This window comes from Rhinopithecus bieti, unplaced genomic scaffold (genome assembly GCF_001698545.2).
Source record: "Rhinopithecus bieti isolate Rb0 unplaced genomic scaffold, ASM169854v2 scaffold_22436, whole genome shotgun sequence".
NCBI lineage: Eukaryota > Metazoa > Chordata > Mammalia > Primates > Cercopithecidae > Rhinopithecus > Rhinopithecus bieti.
The window spans coordinates 791,897-810,009 of record NW_016810644.1 but is presented as its reverse complement, the minus strand read 5'-3'; the positions used below and the strand labels follow the sequence as shown (position 1 = coordinate 810,009).

Below are 18,113 nucleotides of genomic sequence, written 5' to 3'. Positions count from 1 at the left end.
CACACAATGAAGGTTTATGAAGCCCCAGATTCCAGGGCCTCCACCACAACCCCCTCTCTGCCACATTTCTGGTCCCCCTGGGGACTGTGGTCCCTGCCCACTGGACCCAGTAGGTGTAGGTGTGGGGGTCTGGGCCCAGCGGGGATATACACCTTAGTGTCACAGAACTCGGAGTCTAAGCCTGTATCCTCAGATCCATGACCTGACCAGGCAAGGAAAGGAAGGGAAGGGGGTCAGGGTTCCTGCAGGAAGGTTCTCTGGGTGGCCTTAAACAGACCCAGTCGTCTCTTACTTGTAGTTCTCAAGAGTAACTGTAGAATGTGCTGGGAATGCAACATCCTGAGATATGGAGGGACTGGCCATGCAGCCTGGGCTCCATTCCCGCCTACTCTGGAAACAGAATGCTCTTCAGTGCTTGAGCCTGGTGACCCAGGTTTCACCCAGAGTAGAAAACGCAGGGCTGGGTACTTTTTGGGGTCCCTCAACTGCCATACAAGTGAGACACACACAATTGTGACCCTATCCTCCCTAGGCCACTTTCCTAAGCCTTGGGGGATCAGCTCACAACGGACCCTGGGCTTCTCCTGTCCCTTGCTGCCCATCTGTGAGGAACAAGCCCACTTCACATAACTTTTTGCATGTGTGGCGTTCTGTCTCATCGGGCTCTGGTAAGCTGGTAACCAGTGCACAGGGAACCTGCTTCACAGACCACACGCCATAGACCCCGGGCCTCCAGAGCCAAGGGAAGCATCCCCTCCTTCCCACAGCCCTGCTTGTTACGGAGGCATGCACCCTATCAGTGGAGGCCAGAAGCCAGAGGCCTCCTGAGGCCTCCTACTCCCCAGGCCCGGGGTGCTCTCGCCCCTCTCACCTGTGGCCTCTGTGAGCATCTGGCTGGGGCTGTTGACCTCATGCTACTATGCCCACATGCTGGGGTACTGGGTCTCTGCAGTCAGGCCCTCCACAGGCACCCTGATGTCTGAGGAGTCACTGGCCCAGTGGAGCCAGTAGGGGCAGGTCTTGGGGTCTGGGCCTGCGGGGGGCTCAGGGTGAGGGAGCTCGTGGTCTGAGCCTGAGTGACCAGGCCAGGGACTAGTTTGGGAATGTGGAAAGAAGAGTCATTTGATGAAGTTTGTGGCTCTGATCATGAGAATGAAGTGCACAGCCTGGCACTTTTTACAAATGTGCAAACACACACGCACGTGCACACACAGAGGCACACGCACACACACGCACATGTTGCTGGGCAGTGGACAGGTGGCCCCTCTGACCTGTGGACATGCTCAGGACGTCCCTGTGGCTACCTATTCCTTTCCTCTCGGCCCACACAGAGAAGGTGTAGAGGGTCTCAGGCTGAAGCCCCTCCACCCCTAGCCAGCAGTCTGACGTGCTTGTGTTCCCGCTGGCCATGCCCGCCCCCGGACCCAGTCGATGGAAGTCTGCAGGTCTGGGCCCTTGGGGCTGCCCAGCTCAGGGTGATGGAGGTGGAGGTCCGAGCCTCCGCACTCAGAATTCTGACTGCCTTGGGGGCTGAGACATGGGGAGAAGGCTCTGTGGTGAACAGAAGAGGGAATCCCACGGCCCTTCCTAGACGTGCAGGATGGAGGCTGATGGGGTCACTAACCTGCTGCTGTGGCCTCTGTCATCCAGAGGGCCTGGGGAGGGACCAGACAGGGAATCAGACCCAGGGGTGGTCTGACCTGCAGGATGGGAATGAAGGCTGCTGAGTCCCACCCCACCTCATCCCCACCAGCCACCCTGACTTGAGAGGGAAGACGGAGACGGCGTTTTGCCCCTTGCCCCAGGTCTGGGTCCTGGCAGGGCTGGAAGGAGCCTGAGGGGGATGTGCACAGCACCTCTGAGAGCTCTGCTTTAGAGAAACATGAATCAGACTGTGAGAAAGCAGACCTTTGAAAAGTCAGACGAAAGGTCGTCCGGGGGCCAGAATCAGGGAGGAGGAACGGGATGCTGGGGCTGCCGGATGCTGACAGGAGAGCAGCGTCCCGTCGCTTTGGACAGCCGACCCCACAGAGCCCAGGGACCCAAAGCCAGAATGCTCCCCAAAACACCAGGGATTATGGGCCCAGCCCCTCCTCCCTCAGACCCAGGAGTCCAGGCCCAGTCCCTCCTCCCTCAGACCCAGGAGTCCAGGCCCAGCCCCTCCTCCCTCAGACCCAGGAGTCCAGAACCCCCAGCCCCTCCTCCCTCAGACCCAGGAGTCCAGGCCCCCAACCTCTCCTCCCTCGGACCAGGAGTCCAGGCCCCCAGCCCCTCCTCCCTCAGACCCAGGAGTCCAGACCCCCAGCCCCTCCTCCCTCAGACCCAGGAGTCCAGGCCCAGCCCCTCCTCCCTCAGACCCAGGGGTCCAGGCTCCAGCCCCTCCTCCCTCAGACCCAGGGGTCCAGGCCCCAGCCCCTCCTCCCTCACTCCCAGGAACCCCTCATGTCTGCAGGCCCCATGCGCTCCTGGAATCTGCACACCCAGAGCCCCGTCCCTCCAGCTTGCACTTTACTGTGGAATTTCCTCTTTCCCCGCCTTTCGTCAGGTCTGAGTGGAGAGGAGGGTAGGAGATGAGGAAGTGGGGGTTTCAAGCCTGAGTGCAATCCTTCAGATCCTCCTCACGCCTGACTCTTACCGAGGGAAATCCCTCAGCTTCCACTTATCCTCACTCCAACTGTGGATTCCTGTCCTCACTTTCCTTCCTGGTCCCCGTCCTCCAGGATCCCCACCTTCCCTTCCCACCTCTGTACTCTCACATCCGAGAGTCCCGAAATGCAGGTCCTGGATGGAGAAGTCGCCTCTCTGCTCTAAGAGTCTCTAAACGTTGACCATGGATGGAGAAGTCACCTCTCTGCTATAAGAGTCTCTAAATGCTGACCATGGATGGAGAAGTCGCCTCTCTGCTATAAGAGTCTCTAAACATTGAGCATGGATGAAGAAGTCGCCTCTCTGCTGTAAGAGTCTCTAAATGCTGACCATGGATGGAGAAGTCACCTCTCCGCTGTAAGAGTCTCTAAATGCTAACCATGGATGGAGAAGTCGCCTCTCTGCTATAAGAGTCTCTAAACGCTGAGGATGGATGGAGAAGTTGTCTTTCTGCTGTAAGAGTCTCTAAATGACCATGGATGGAGAAGTCGCCTCTCTGCTGTAAGAGTCTCTAAATGCTGACCATGGATGGAGAAGTCACCTCTCTGCTGTAAGAGTCTCTAAATCCTGACCATGGATGGAGAAGTCGCCTCTCTGCTATAAGAGTCTCTAAACGCTGACCATGGATGAAGTCACCTCTCTGCTATAAGAGTCTCTAAATGCTGACCATGGATGGAGAAGTCACCTCTCTGCTGTAAGAGTCTCTAAATGCTGACCATGGATGGAGAAGTCACCTCTCTGCTGTAAGAGTCTCTAAATTCTGACCATGGATGGAGAAGTCGCCTCTCTGCTATAAGAGTCTCTAAACGCTGACCATGGATGAAGTCACCTCTCTGCTATAAGAGTCTCTAAATGCTGACCATGGATGGAGAAGTCACCTCTCTGCTGTAAGAGTCTCTAAATGCTGACCATGGATGGAGAAGTTGTCTCTCTGCTATAAGTCACTAAAAGCACATCATGGATGCAGAAGTCAAATAGGGTCTTGGAGAGCAGCTTGGACTCTGTCAAGTATTCAGATGCAGAATCTGAGGACCAGAGAGGGATAGCAGCTTGCCAAGGTCACACAGCCTTGACAAGGAGCACAGCTGGGTTCCTCCTTCCCATTTGATTCCTACCCCCTTGCCAGCCTCCCTCCTCATTCTCAAGCCTCCTACCCTTCTCCCAATACTGCATGTGACTGCAGCGGGTTGTGTCCCCTAAAAAGATATGTCCAAGTCTGAACCCCAGGTACCTATGCAGGTGACACTATTTACAAACAGGGTCTTTGCAGACATACTTAAGGATCTTGAGATGGAATCACCCTGGGTTTACGGTGGGCCCTAAATCCAATGACCTGTGTCCCTAGAAGGATGCAGACACAGAGGGAGGCTGCCAGGTGAAGACAGTCACGTGAAGATGGAGAGACACAGCCACAGGCCGAGGGAAGCCAGGGATTCCTGGGAGCCTCCAGAAGCCAAGAGGGCAATGATGGATTCTTCCCTAGAGCCTTAAGAGGGAGCATGGGCAGGAAAACACCCTGATTTTGGACTTTGGGTCTCCAGAACTGCAGGAGAGTCCATTCATCTTGTTTCAAAGCATCTGGTTCAGGGTAATTTATGACGGCAGCCCCAGGAAACTAACACAGAGACCAAACAGTTCTCTTGGCTCAGTTCTGCACAATCCTCACTTTATCTCCTCAAATCCACTCCCACCAGAGGGCCAGGGAGGGTCCCACTGGGCACCAGGCCTGGTCCATGGGGAGTGACCTAGAACCGTTTGCTGTCATTAACCGCGATGGTTAATCACAATGATCTTCCCCGAGGCCTCTCCCACGGTAACAGCAACATCTATGGTTCCACACCCACTTTACTAAGATAAGAAAAACGATTCAGAGCAGGAGCTGGGGGCGGGCAGACTGTGGGGCCGACACAGAACATGGAGGCGGGCTGGTGGCTGGGAGGGCCACATGTGGGCCTGGCTGAGGAGCCAGGGATCTGGAGTCAGAACCTGGAGAAGGCAGCTGGAACTCAGCAGTGGACTTGGAATTCCGCAAATGGTCCTCAAATGTCTTCAGCTGGAAGCGGCGGCGGCGCCTGCAGACAGGCGTGAGGAAGCTTCGCTGCTGAGGGTATTTCTCAGGCTGGGCTGGTCTGGGGGGCCCAGGTCTTTGCAAGAGGAGAGGGCCTGAATACCGGCCCTTCAAGCTCTCTAGTCAGTCGGTCTTGGCCATCTGGCTCCTGAGGGCCGACAGTGTGATGAGGAGCTGGGCAGCGTAGTAGGTGGTCATGACCACCAGGCGGGCATAGGGCAGGGGCTGGACGAAGGTGTCCCAGGCCAGCACGCCATCAGAGAGTGTGAAGAGCAGCCCGCCCCAGCCAGCACTCCCGCCCTGGGCCAGGCCGCGCCACAGCATGGCCATCAGGATCAGCCCATAGGCTGCCACGGGCAGGCCCATATCCGGCTCAACGTGCTGCAGCACAAGGCTGAGGTAGGGGCCAGAGGTCAGGATGATGAGCAGCAGCAGGCCAGGCTGCAGGGGAGAGAAGCCGAAGGCCCAGACATAGAGAAGGTGGGTGGTGGCGAAGGCGGCCATGCCTGGTGGGAGAGGGATGGGGTGCCAGTGAGGAAGGCCTATCCTAGGAATGGCCCCAAGGTCACCCCACATGGCCTAAAATAAGGGCCGTCCCAAAGCACTAGGCCCCACCCTGGCCAAGCCTCCTTGCAGGCCTCCCCATATGCAGTGTCCATCCTTGCTCTGCTCAGAACCGCCAGGAGGCCCCATCTTCCCTTGGCCTCCAAAGCCCCATGCCCTCCGGCTCACCAGCCACTCTGCCCAGTCACCCTGGCCTGCCCGGCCACAAGCACCTGGCACACCCCTGTCCCGGAGCCTTTGCACTTGCCCTTCCCCCACACAGGCACACAGCACCTTCTGCTCTGCCCAAATGTGACTTCCTCAGTGACACCTTCCTCAGCAACCCTGCTTCAAACTGCAGCACCCCCAGCGGGTCCTCACTGCCCTTGCCACCCCCAGCTACTGCCCTAACACCGCCTGCCCCCATCCCTCGCTGGAGCGTGAGCTACCTCGGTCACGGCTGTGCCCCCCACCGTTCCCTTGACCACCGGAGCTCTCACAGGAGCCCTCTGCACCCCAGGCTCCCATCCAAGTGCTGGGGCCTCCCTCACACGGGTATCCGGAAGGCGTCATGGCAGCTTCCGCTCACCAGGGAGGAAGGCTTCAGGCCAGATGAGGCAGGCGTCCCCCACTGCAGAGCACAAGAGGGCTCCCTGGAAGAGCCGGGTGTAGCCCCCGCCTGGGGACACGACCCACAGGAACCCGGCCAGGCAGAGGATAGGCAGGCACTTGACCAGGGCAGCGACCCAGGACGGCTGGTCCTTGGGAATCCAGAGGCAGAAGTACACGCAGCACGAGAGGATGAAGGGGCTCAGCCACCTGCAGACATCTGGGCGCTTTGGGGAATGGGGAGTTGCTGAGCCGAAACCCAGCCTAGCCCCCGTTCTTGGGACTGAGATCTTGTGGTTCCTGTCCCACCCCTACCTGGGACCCCAGCTGTATAGGCTGGACCCATTCAGGGACCAGGCTGCCAGAACCCAGCCTCCCAGGGTCCCAACCAACTCAAGGACAGCAGCTCCCAGACCCACCGACTGCTGGGGTTCCAGGGGCCTGTTCCCCAGCCCCAGGCACACCTCAGAAGGCTCTCACCTGGGCTAAGCAGTGAGTCTTCAGGGTCTGCCCCGCTTTGCCACTGTCCATGCTGGCTTGATACCCCCCGAGTCACCTAATCTGGGAGCGAGTGGCTTCAGGGGGTGAAGGGGACGGCTCATGGTTACACGTTAACCCAAGGAGCGTCCTGTGGACTCTGTGACTGATAACAGGGCCCAGAGAGATGTTGTCCTCACCCTGGGGACGGCCTTGCCTGGCACCCGCTGATAAAGCACTGTTGGCATCAGGGGTCCCTCTGCCCTAGCCTGGTGGGACATGGCTTCCTCCTCCTGTCTGCTTGGGGGGTGAGGCCCACAAATGCCTGTCCCCTTGTCCTGGGCCCAATCAGAAGAGATGGAGTGCAGAATTCCAACGGCCACCCCTTCATGAAAGTGGGGGAGGGGCTGGCTGGCAGGAGCACCCCAGAGGGATGGAAAGGCGAGTTCGTCCTTCAGTTGCTGCCCTAGCTATCTCCCTCCCTGCTCCATGAAGCTTTTCCTCATTCTGCTCAACCCCACCAAGCCCTCAGGGGCTCCACCACAAACACCGCTTCAATGGGTGACGAGGAGGGACCACCATGAATGCGGGCAATAAGCACCCTCTCCTGTTAGCGGAGTGAGCCCCAGGTGACCTCCAAGCCAACTGCCACCCAAGTGAGGACGCTGTCCCCATGACCCGGTTCACACGCGCCGGTTTCCCAGCGCCGCTCACCTGTGCCACTCGCTGCACACCCAAGTGAGGACGCTGTCCCCATGGCCCGGTTCACACGCGCCGGTTTCCCAGTGCCGCTCACCCGTGCCACTCGCTGCACACCCAGCCTGCATTCCCACCTCCCACCTGGAAGACTCAGACCTACGGGGTGCCAGAGCCCGGCCTCAATGCTGGGCTTGGTCACTGGGATCAGTGTGGGCAGGAGCAGGGATGTGAGCCCCCGTCGGTGGTTTCCATTCTCTGCCCACAGCCCTGCCCATAGGTGGGGTAGGCCTGGCAGGAGTCCTCACAGCCAGCGCCTGGCCCAGCCTGGGGCCTCTGCAGCCACAGGGCTCCCCCCGGCAGGACACAGTGTTGTGACAGACTGGGTCAGAAGCACCCCCAGCCTCTGAGATGCAGGGATAACACAGACTCCCCACCCTGCATCCCAGAACGTAAGGTCTGACCAGCAGAATCGTAAACTGTCTTCCTTTATTTATATTTGCAATATGAAATAGAAGCTCGGCACGAACGCACGCACTCACACCAGCCTGGAGGAGGGAGCTGGGGACAAGGCCACTTGGCAACAGGGCTGGGACCCCAGACCCTCAAGGCCCCTAGGGGTGTTGCCGGGGAGGCCCCTGCTCCCCAGAGCCGGACTGGCCTGGTTGAAAGTGCAGGGTCTGGGCAAAGGCACGGCCCCCACTCGGGATCCTCTGGCACCCCCACCTGTGCTGGGCCGTCCCCCATGGTGGACCTGAGCTGAAAGGCCGGGTGTGGGCGTGGCCATCTGCGCTGGAGCATGGGACGGCTGGGCACGTGGGCGGCAACCTTGGGACCCCTAACACCAGCCCCCGCTGGGACGGAACGGGGAAGGCTGTGCTTTGGAGCTGCCAGCCCAGCTCGGTGTCCTCACTTTCTCTCGCTCTCCTCCCTCTCTCTATATATAATATATAATATACGTTTCTCTCTCTCTCCATTCTATTTGACTCTCTTTATCTTTATTCTAGGAGGCAATGCTCCAAAACTTCTCTTCTCAGTGCAAATGGGGGTGGGTTGGGCCTGTCTCCCTGGTACCCGTCTCCTGGGGGTCCAGAGGAGAGAATGTGGGGGGTTCAGGGTGATAAGGGCACCGGGGCCATCATGGGACCCGCCCTGCCCCCACCCTGGGAAATCCACGGGAGGACGGAAGATTTGGCCGCCGCTGCCGCACCAGGCAGCTATCTGGAAACAGAGGGAGACGTCGTGTGAGGGTCCAGCAGGCCCAGCCCCACCTACCCAGCCCCAGGCTGCAGCCACACTCACTGGGAGCCTGGGGATGCAGGCCCTTCCGGGGCAGAGCCATTGGGTATCGGAGGAGGCGTGAGGGCCTGGGCACTGTCATGGGAGAGAGGGGATGTGCAGAGGTCACTTCCTGCCCCACCAGCTCTGCCCCGCCCCGCTGCCCTGGTGCTCACCTCTGGCTTTGGGGAAGCCCCAAGGGCTCTGGGCTCTTCTCCCCATCTGTGGTCTGGGGGCGCTGGTGGGCCCCGGAGGCTGGGACAGAGGTAGCGGGGTCTCTGGTTGCACTGTGGGTGAGGAAGGTATGGCTGTCAGCGTGGCCCCCACTGTCACCTGCTGACACCCTCACACCCCAGACGACTGAAGTCGGCTCACTAGGTGTGTGTCTGCCACCTGCCCCACCAGGAGGGGGTTCCCAAGGACACAGCTGGCTCAGAGTGGAGGGACTGCATGGCCCTGGGCAGGAAGACAAGCAACCCTCTTCCCGCCTCCTGTCCCTGTGGAAGAGGCACTCGAGGCCAGCTGAGACAGCCCCAAGGGGTCTTCTGCATGCTCTCACCCTCCCAATCCTTCACACCCTCCAGCGAGCCTTTCCCAACCCTGGGGCTCAAGGGCCCCAAGCATCCCAGGCTACTAAGAGAAGAACCAGCCTACAGAGTGCAGAGGGCCAGGGCACAACATGAGGCTAGGCCTGGGGGTCCTGCAAGGGAGACCTGGAGCAGCTCAGGGACAAGATGAACCCAGAGCCCACGTCACCGCAGCGGAGAAAAGACTTCTGATACCCAGCCCCTCACTTTAGCAAGCCCCACCTCGCTGCTCACCTGTCTGAGGAGTTGGGGGCAGAACGGATCCCGTGGAAGGTGGCCTGAAGGTCCCCGATGCTAACCAAGGCCTGGCAGGGGGCTGTGGGGGATGAGAGATCTCAGCTGCAGCCTCCCAGCAAGCTCAGGGCTGGCCAGGCTGCTCTCTCTGCCCAGGGCCACAGGTGGGCAGGGCAAAGAGGGGCTCACCTGAGGGCTCTATGACTTTGCTGCCTTCTGTGGCTTCCTGAGGTGCTGAGGGGGGTGTGGGGTCCTGAGACCTGGTAGATGAGAGGCAGCCCATGGGGGCAGCTAGGGTTAGCACTCGAGCCTATGAGAGGACTGGGACCCCATGACCACCTCCTGGTCTCGGGATACCAGCGCCATCCAGCCCGTCCCATCTGGTTCTCACCTGAGCTGCAGGGCATCACGGGCAGGAGGGCTGGCCAGGTTCTTGGTGGGGAGGTCCTGGGATACACTGAGGGGTCCCTTTAGGGCTGGAGGCCCAGTGTGCAGCTCTTCCTCCCTGGAGACTCGGGGACTGGTCGGGGCATCTGTAGGCACTGGGTCAAAGGTGGCTGTCCAGCTGGGGCCTGAGATGGAGTTAGGGGAGCGGCATAGAGGGTGAACTCGGTAGCAGGCAGACAGCCCTGTGTACACCTGACCACACCGCCCATTCATTCACCTGGAGGCTGAGGGCCAGGGCTGGGGTAGGACATGGGGGTGGCCCCTCCACGGGCTGCACAGCCAATGCCCTCCTCGTCTTCCTCCTCCTCCTCGTCCTCCTCTTCTTCATCCTCACTGTCTGTGCTGCCTCCACTCCTGCCCCAGAAACCGCCTCGTCAGCTAGCTGTGTGGGACAGACCAGCCGACACCCATCCCGTTCCGTGCAGCCCAGGGTCAGCCCAAGGAGAGTGGGCTGGGATGACCGGCAGGTCACAGAAGGGTTCAGGGAGTTTGGGGTGTGATGACACCAGGAGAGGCTGGGAGAGGGAGTTCTGAGCCAAAGGTGAGAACACAAGCGGGCAGGGACAGAATAAAGCCGTAAGGAGACCATTCGTCCCCAATCATCCATGCAGGGTAGGCCCTGGGGAAGTGGGCTGAGACTCAGCCATGGCAGCCAGAGCAGACAGACCCACTCACCAGCTCTTAAGTCACCTCCCAGCTGTCACCTCACACTGTCATCACAGTGACAGGCCTTCCCACCAGCAGACCCACCCTCTGGACAGAAGGCTTCACACTACTCTCTCCCTCCAACTAGAAACTCCAAGAAGGCAGAGATGGCCGACTTTTGCCACTGCTGTATCCTCAGCCCTGAGAAACTACCAGGCACCCATAGCTGCTCCAAAAATACTGGCTGAATGTTGACTAACACACACCTGTGAACATGAAGAAAATCCAAGCAATCTGCAATCTATGTGCTGATCAACCAGGAAAGGGGTAAGCAAAGTCACACTAAAACTAAGCTTTAACAGGGAGAGTATGTTCTGAAAAATGCAGCATTAGGAGATTTTACTATTGCGTGAACATTCTAGAGTGCACTTACACACACCTGGATGGGAGAGCCTACTACACACCTAGGCTCTATGGTATAGCCCTATTGCTCCCAGACTACAGACCTGTACAGCATGTTACGGTACCGAATACTATAGGCATTATAACACAATGGTAACAGTTTGTGTATCTAAACATAGAAAAGAGACAGTAAAAATAGAGTATTATAATCTTACATGACCACTGTCATATATATGGTCCATTGTTGACCCAAAGATGCAGTATGGGACTATATACTATGTCTAAAATGCTGACTAAATATTTTTGTCTTAACAGAGTAACTGACTACTTTAACTGGAAAGTAATAGATCTGTATATAATTAAAAGTAAACTAAAATACTCAATGACCAAGGAGTATAAAGGAAGCTCCTCAACCTAATATAGGCATCTATGAAACCCCACAACTAACAGCACTTACATGGGGAAAGGCTGAAGGTGTCCCCCTAAGATCAGGAACAAAACAAGGATGCCTGTTCTTGCCACTTTTGTTCAACATTGTACTGGAGGCTAGCCAGGGCAACCAGGCAAGAAAAGGACATTAAAAGCATCCAGATTTGAAAGGAAGGAAAATGATCTCTATTTACATGACATGATTGTGTACATAGAAAATCCTAAGGAATCCACTAAAACTTTAAGAATTCATAAATCAGTTCAGCAAGGTTGCAGGATAAAAGGTCAACATACAAAAACCTATTGTATTTTCATACACTTGTAACAATCTGAAAACAATTTCAAGAAAATTCCATTTACAATAGTATCAGAAAGAAGAAAACAGGAATAAACTTAAAAGAAATACAAACCTCATACTCTAAAACCTACGAAACACTGTTGAAAGAAATTTTAAGACCTATATAAACAGACACCCATGTTCATGCATTAGAAGAACCCTTTAAGAACCTTAGCTGGCTTCTTCTTTGAAATTAATAAGCTGATCCTAAGATTCATATGGAATCTCAAGAAATCCCAAATAGGTCAAAACAATCTTGAAAAAGAAGAACAAGGTTGGTAGACTAAAACCTTCTATTTTATTTTTTTTGTGAGATGGGAGTTTCATTCTTATCACCCAGGCTGGAGTGCAATGGTGCAGTCTCAGCTCACTGCAACCTCTGCCTCCCAGGTTCAAGCGATATTCCTGCCTCAGCATCCTGAGTAGCTGGGATTACATACAGGAACCCACCACCACACCTGGCTAATTTTTGTATTTTTAGTAGAGACAGGGTTTTGCCATGTTGGCCAGGCTGGTCTCGAACTCCTGACCTCAGGTGATCCATCTGATTGGCCTACCAGAGTGCTGGGATTACAGGTGCGAGCCACCATGCCCAACAAACCTCCCATTTTCAAAACTTACTATAAAGCAACAGCAACCAGGGTAGTGTGGTATTGGATAAAGACAAACAGACTGATGGAACAGAACAGAGAGGGAAGAAATAAACTCTCACACATATGGTCAAATATTTCTTTTTTACACAGGTGCCAAGATGATTCAGTGGAGAAAGGACAGTGTCTTCAACAACTGGTGCAGGGAAAACTGGTTATCTACATGTAAAGGGATGAAGCTGGACTGAACCCCCACCTCACACCATATACAAAATTTAGCTCAAAATGAATCGAAAACCATAGAAATAATGCTATAAAACTCTTAGAAGAAAACAAAGGGCTAAGTCAAGATGCTGGATCTGGCCACGACACACTTGTGTACCAACAACATGTTCAGGAGTATTCATAGCAGCTGCACTCACAGCAGTGAGCAACAGGAACCTGCCCAAAGGCCTGTCAACTGCAGAACAAGCAATTCAAGCTCATCATGTACAGCACGGCCCCACTACATGACAGCGAGGGGCGCCCAAACACACAATAGGGAAGGAGCTCACAAGTGGAGTGCTGAGCAAAAGAGGTCAGACACAAAAGGAAATGCTGTACACTGTACCAAGTGAAAACAGGGACAAAACTCATCTACAGGGTTAGAAGCCAGGACAACTTTACCCTCAGGAGGGAGGATACCAGCTAGCAGAGGGGATGTGGGTACTGGGAAAGTCCTGCTCCTGGGTCTGGGCACTGAGGAAGGATGTCCATTGGCCACACACTTAGGATCTGTACAGTCGTCTATACTCACGTTACGTGTCAATAAAAAGTGAAAACAGCCTAATTCCCAAATCAAAAGTCATAAGGCAAAAACTCAGTTGCAGATGGTGACTTAGTGTTCACGCTGTCAAATCTACATGGCATGAACCCATTTCATCACAGCAATTCTGGGGCTGGCCATAATAAGAGAAAAAAAACAATGTAACATTTGCACTACAAACTGATCACAGCCTCACTGGAGAGGGACATCATCAGCTCTCATTTTACTGGAATTAGAGGAAAGAGAAGCTGCCTGGGACCATCTTATCCCCCTTTCTAGGAAAACATGCATGAGAGCTAACAAGAGGAATTGAAGTTAAGGGATAAAGGAAGGAGAGGGGGAGGTGGGGAGAGAGACACACACACAGACCAAGCCATATCTCAAGGACCTGCCTATTTTTTCAGCCACAGAGTATCCCTTTCTTTTTATAACTTAAACTCATTTGAATCAGATTTCTTTTAATTTCTTGATTCTTTTTTTTGTTTGTTTTTTTTTTGTTTTTTTTGTTTTTTTTGTTTTTGAGACCAGGTCTTGCTCTGTCACCCAGACTGGAGTGCAGTGGTGCGATCACAACTCACTGCAACCTCCGCCTCCCAGGCTAAAGCGATCCTTCCACCTCAGCCTCTCAAGTAGCTGGGACTACAGGCGCATGTCACCAATCCAGGTGATTTTTGTATTTTTTTGTAGACACAGGGTTTTGCCATGTTGCACAGGCTAGGTCTCAAACTCCTGAGCTCAAGCGATCCATCCACCTTGGCCTCCTCCCAAAGTGCTGGGATTACAAGCTTGAGCCACTGTGCCTGGTTAATTTGTTGATTTCTTAATGCATCATCTAACCTTTTTTTTTGAGACAGGTCTGGCTCTGTTGCCCAGACTGGAGTGCAGTGGTATGATCTCGGCTCACTGCAACCTCTGCCTCCCTGGCTCAAGCCATCCTCCGACCTCAACCTCCTGAGTAGCCAGTACTACAGGTGCACCCCACCATGCCCATCTAACTTTCCTTTTTGTAGACACAGGATCTCCCTATGTTGCCCAAGGCTGGTCTCAAAACTCCTGAGCTCAAGCAATCCATCTGCCCTGGCTTCCCAAAGTGCTGGGATTACAGGCACTCACGGATTACATGAGCCCACCATGCTTGGCCTTGAATTAGATTTACATCACCACAAAAGTGGAAGTGCCCCCAACTAACACACACACCAATGCAGCTTCCTTATTTTTTTCATTCACTTCAGCCTCAGCCCAAATGTGCTGGCAGACCCCTTGGCCCTGCTGTGTGGCGGAAGCTTGGAGAAGGGAAACTGGAGGGGGACTTACCGGACACCAGGGGGCTGGCTCAGACGGGCCCCCCTGGCCAACTGGCTACCCTGCCAGGCGCCATCTTCTCCATCAGACTCCCCTGAGCCCTGGGCCTCTTCCTCGTCCTCCTCTTCCTCATCATCATCAAACTGCTGGATTCGGTCCTTGTAGCATATCTCAAGTAGGTTGGCGTTGGGCTGCAGGGCACAGGAGTAGGAGGATGGGCCACACTGCACACAGTCCCACGCCCCTCCACCCGCCACAACCAGGGGACAGGGCAGTACTCACGTTGTCATCGTCGGCGTTGAGGGAGAAGGTGATGTTGGCTGTCTTGTCAAAAGGTGCACTAGGAGAGAAGGCGAGGCATGGTGAGAGGGTATACCTGGGGGTGGGGGCAGCACAGGACAAGGCCACATTCCTTTCTTCACTCAACGTAGAGCTGACCCTCACTACCTGCAGAGTCAGTATCTACAAATTCACGCACAACCCAAGCCACTGGTCCTAAGAGGCAATGTATACATGAGTATCAATATCTCACATAGATGATCACTTTAAATCCTTGAAACCACTCATTGAGGTAAACTGTTTCCCTTGGCTCTAGAAGTGAGTAAATGGGGCTCAGAAATGTTAAGTGACTCTCCTCAGGCTTCTCCAAGGACAGGTGCCAGAGAGGGATTCAGACCCATGCCCTTGTCCCCATCCTTGGGGCATCTGTAGGAGGCTAACACTCACACCAGCCAGGAACAAGCAGCGTCTGAGGCTACAGCCCAGTAAAGCACATCCCCTAACCTCAAGATGTCTACAGTCTGTGGCTGAAATTCTAAGTTATGGGCAAAAGAATCACATCAGAACTTGAACTGAGCCTGCCAGGACCCCACCTCCCTCAACATGAGGGTCCACATTCTGTCCCACGTGTTAGGGACACTTCAAGGGATCATTTGTCTCAAATTCATGAAAAATTGTGCCACAAAGATCAATGGATAAAGGGCAGTTAATTATTAATAAGGGACACTAAGCATGTGACAGACATCACTCACGCACTTCATTCTCCCAACCACTTTCCAAGGCAAGTGTCCTTAGTACCTCCTAGACACTGAGAAGCAGCAGAGCAGAGATCAGGCTGGGCACACAGGGGATCTAGGGCGGGGCAGCCCATGCCCCCATGGCACTGGCAGCCTCAGCTGACCTGGCTTCTCCTGCCACAGGAGCTCTGCAGGGTGGCATCTCCAGCCCTGAGGTGATCAAACCAGTCATCCACTTTCCATTCCGGAACTCTTCCTAGGCTTGGTTTTGTTTGCTTAACTTTTTAACCTCTCTGGAATTTTCTTGGTAGAGGAAGTGCTAATAGTTTCATCCCAAAAGGGCAGCTGGTGATGCTAATGCCATCTACCAGTCAGTCCCTTCATCCTCATGCCAGGATGGGTTTTTTTTTTTTTTTTTTTTTAATTAAAAAAGCAGAGATGGTCTCACAACATTGCCCAGGCTGGGCTGAAATTCCTGAACTCAAGCGATCCTCCTGCTTTGGCCTCCCTAAGTGCTGGGATTAAGATGTGAGCCACTGTGCCCAGCCCAGTTTTCACTTGAGCATCTTCTTCAGGGGTCTCGGCACAGGCCACTGACCCACAAAGACCAACGCTCTGCAAATCTCCACGCTGGGCATGGAAGCAGCACACATGGGGGTCTCATGTCTGCACCTGAGAGGACCTCTGTCCAGCAGCTGTGGACTAAGTGAGGCACAGCTGACTATCTCTCATCGTGGTGCCCCTCACACTGTGCTGTACAGGAACCCCGGGGCAGCCATAGGCTGCCATCCAGCTCCCACACACTAATGGGCTATGTCCTGGGGACTCAGTCTCCCTGGCCGTATATGAGCTCATTGTGGAGAGCGAGATGGAGTCTCGCTCTGTTGCCCAGGCTGAAGTGCAGTGGCGCAATCTCAGCTCACTGCAACCTCCGCTTCCTGGGTTCAAGCGATTGTCCTAACTCAACCTCCCAAGTAGCTGGGACTACAGGCACATGCCACCATGCCTGGCTAATTTTTGTATTTTTTGTTGAGACGGGGTTTCACCATGTTGGCCAGGATGGTCTCAAACTCCTGACCTCAGGTGATCCGCCTGCCTCAGCCTCCCAAAGTACTGGGATTACAGGCATGAGGCACTCCATCCGGTCACTTTTTTCTGACTCTAGAAGCAACACACGCTTGTGGCAAGAAACTCAGAAAAGTTCATGATTACAACACCCAGAGGTGACTGACGTTAAGATGTTGCCCCATGGCCGGCGCGTTGGCTCAAGCCTGTAATCCCAGCACTTTGGGAGGCTGAGACGGGTGGATCACAAGGTCAGGAGATCGAGACCATCCTGGCTGACCCAGTGAAACCCCGTCTCTACTAAAAAATACAAAAAAACTAGCCGGGGAGGTGGCGGGCGCCTGTAGTCCCAGCTACTTGGGAGGCTGAGGCAGGAGAATGGCGTGAACCCGGGAGGCGGAGCTTGCAGTGAGCCGAGATCGCGCCACTGCACTCCAGCCTGGGCGACAGAGCGAGACTCTGTCTCAATAAAAAAATAATAAAATAAAAAGATGTTGCTCCACAAATCAAAACAAGCAGAACTGGTAATTGGAAATAAATGTTTGGTCACCCCAAGGCCTGTGGAGGGGAGAACTGGACCCTCGTGTCTGGTGGACTCCTGACCCAGAGGGCATTCAGGCAGGCACAGTTTTGCCTCACAGTCCCTGCGCCAGGACCTGCTGGTCCCCACTACCCTAAGCCCCTCCCGCCTGGGACCCCTAAGGCTAGTTCCAGGAGTGGGAGGGACCTGCTCTGTGTCCCCAGCACAGATGATCTTTGTGCCCCACCCTCATGGCCTGCCCCTTGGAGAGAAGAGACTGCAGAGCCGGAACTCATGTAAGAGGAGGCAGACACATGAGGCTGCAGACACGCACACAAGGCCATGGCCAACGTGTGCCCAGAAGCGGCCACAGCTGCAGGCTGAGCCCGGCAGGGCATGCAGGTGGGTGTGGGGGACAGACACAAGTAGGCGCGCCTGCTGCTGCAAAGGCAGGACAGGGCTCTGACCCTGTGCAGGAGACACTCACTTCACACTCTCCTCCTGCTCCCCAAACTCCTCATCATTGAAGCCAAAGTGGTCAATAAAGGCAGAGGTCATGCGCTGCATCTGGAAGTCCATGAAGGCCTGTGGGGGTGCGGAGGTTGGGGCTGGAGGGAGCTGGATGGGACCCCACTCCAGCACAGCCCCGGACAGCCCCGCACAGCCCCAGGCCCACCTGCTGCAGCACGGCCTCCTCAGGGAAGTTGAACTCCTTGAGCCGGTCGTCCTCATCGTCACTGGAGGAGTGCAGGTGGTGGGTGTTCACCTGGGGAGAGGACAGGGCGTCACGGCCTGCTGGACCCCCAGACGAGGGTGGGCAGGCAGCTACGAGGACGGGGAGGCTGAGAATGGACCAAGAGAGAGAAGTGGTAGGAGAATCTGGGCCTCACCAGGTCCACCATGTTCTTCTTGTTGGTCTCCGCCAGGGGCCCCGATACAAAGGCTTCCCACTGCTCCTGCTGCTCGCTGGGCAGCTCTGCTTAGGTGAGAGGGGTGAAGACGTGAGGCATCCCCTGGCTTCAAGCCCCCCACGTAACCCTCAGGCTGGCCTGGGGACCCTCACCCTTCAGCAGCTGTCCCAGCTGCTCTGCATTGGGCCCCTTCTCTGTGCTCTGCACCAGGGCGTTGGCCATTCTCGTCAGGTGACCCATGTAGCCTTTCCGAGGGCCTCCCGCAGACCTGGCAAGAGTGGAGGCCACGGCTAGAAAGCAGGACGGGACCCAGGCAGGCCCAGCCCGACCCAGCCCCCCACCCAGGCAGGCCCAGCCCGACCCAGCCCCCACCCAGGCAGGCCCAGCCCGACCCAGCCCCCACCCAGACAGTCCCAGCCCGACCCAGCCCCCACCCAGGCAGTCCCAGCCCCTGGAGACACAAAGGGCAGCAGATGCTCACTGTACACGGTCGTTCTCCTCCCAGG

At 55.5% G+C, this 18,113-nt stretch overlaps 2 protein-coding genes across 2 annotated transcripts in view; both read right to left on the bottom strand.

The window, feature by feature from the left end:
• Positions 1-4,291: 4,291 nt before the first annotated feature.
• Positions 4,292-8,259, bottom strand: TMEM86B (transmembrane protein 86B). The gene is made up of 3 exons (XM_017892566.1): positions 6,347-8,259; positions 5,847-6,093; positions 4,292-5,220 (listed from the first exon to the last, which is right to left on the bottom strand). The coding sequence occupies exons 1-3, from the start codon at positions 6,395-6,397 to the stop codon at positions 4,838-4,840; spliced, it is 681 nt and encodes a 226-aa protein (XP_017748055.1). The 5' UTR covers positions 6,398-8,259; the 3' UTR covers positions 4,292-4,837.
• Positions 8,260-8,337: 78 nt separating this feature from the next.
• Positions 8,338-18,113, bottom strand: part of PPP6R1 (protein phosphatase 6 regulatory subunit 1) — a 16,807-nt gene continuing 7,031 nt past the window's right edge. The window contains exons 9-21 of the mRNA XM_017892525.1: positions 18,089-18,111; positions 17,760-17,875; positions 17,587-17,672; positions 17,373-17,462; positions 17,184-17,281; positions 14,378-14,435; positions 14,108-14,286; positions 9,803-9,939; positions 9,530-9,710; positions 9,328-9,398; positions 9,139-9,220; positions 8,494-8,604; positions 8,338-8,413 (exon numbers count right to left, since the gene is read on the bottom strand). Coding sequence (XP_017748014.1) covers positions 8,338-8,413; positions 8,494-8,604; positions 9,139-9,220; positions 9,328-9,398; positions 9,530-9,710; positions 9,803-9,939; positions 14,108-14,286; positions 14,378-14,435; positions 17,184-17,281; positions 17,373-17,462; positions 17,587-17,672; positions 17,760-17,875; positions 18,089-18,111 — 1,308 coding nt within the window. The remainder of the gene's footprint in view (positions 8,414-8,493; positions 8,605-9,138; positions 9,221-9,327; positions 9,399-9,529; positions 9,711-9,802; positions 9,940-14,107; positions 14,287-14,377; positions 14,436-17,183; positions 17,282-17,372; positions 17,463-17,586; positions 17,673-17,759; positions 17,876-18,088; positions 18,112-18,113) is intronic.

Coding starts and splice junctions, on each gene's coding strand:
- TMEM86B (XM_017892566.1), bottom strand. CDS start 6,397: ATGGACAGTGGCAAAGCGGGGCAGACCCTGAAGACTCACTGCTTAGCC. Junction 6,094..6,346: donor AGACTCACTGCTTAGCCCAG/GTGAGAGCCTTC, acceptor CATTCCCCAAAG/CGCCCAGATGTCTGCAGGTG. Junction 5,221..5,846: donor GCCTGAAGCCTTCCTCCCTG/GTGAGCGGAAGC, acceptor CTCTCCCACCAG/GCATGGCCGCCTTCGCCACC.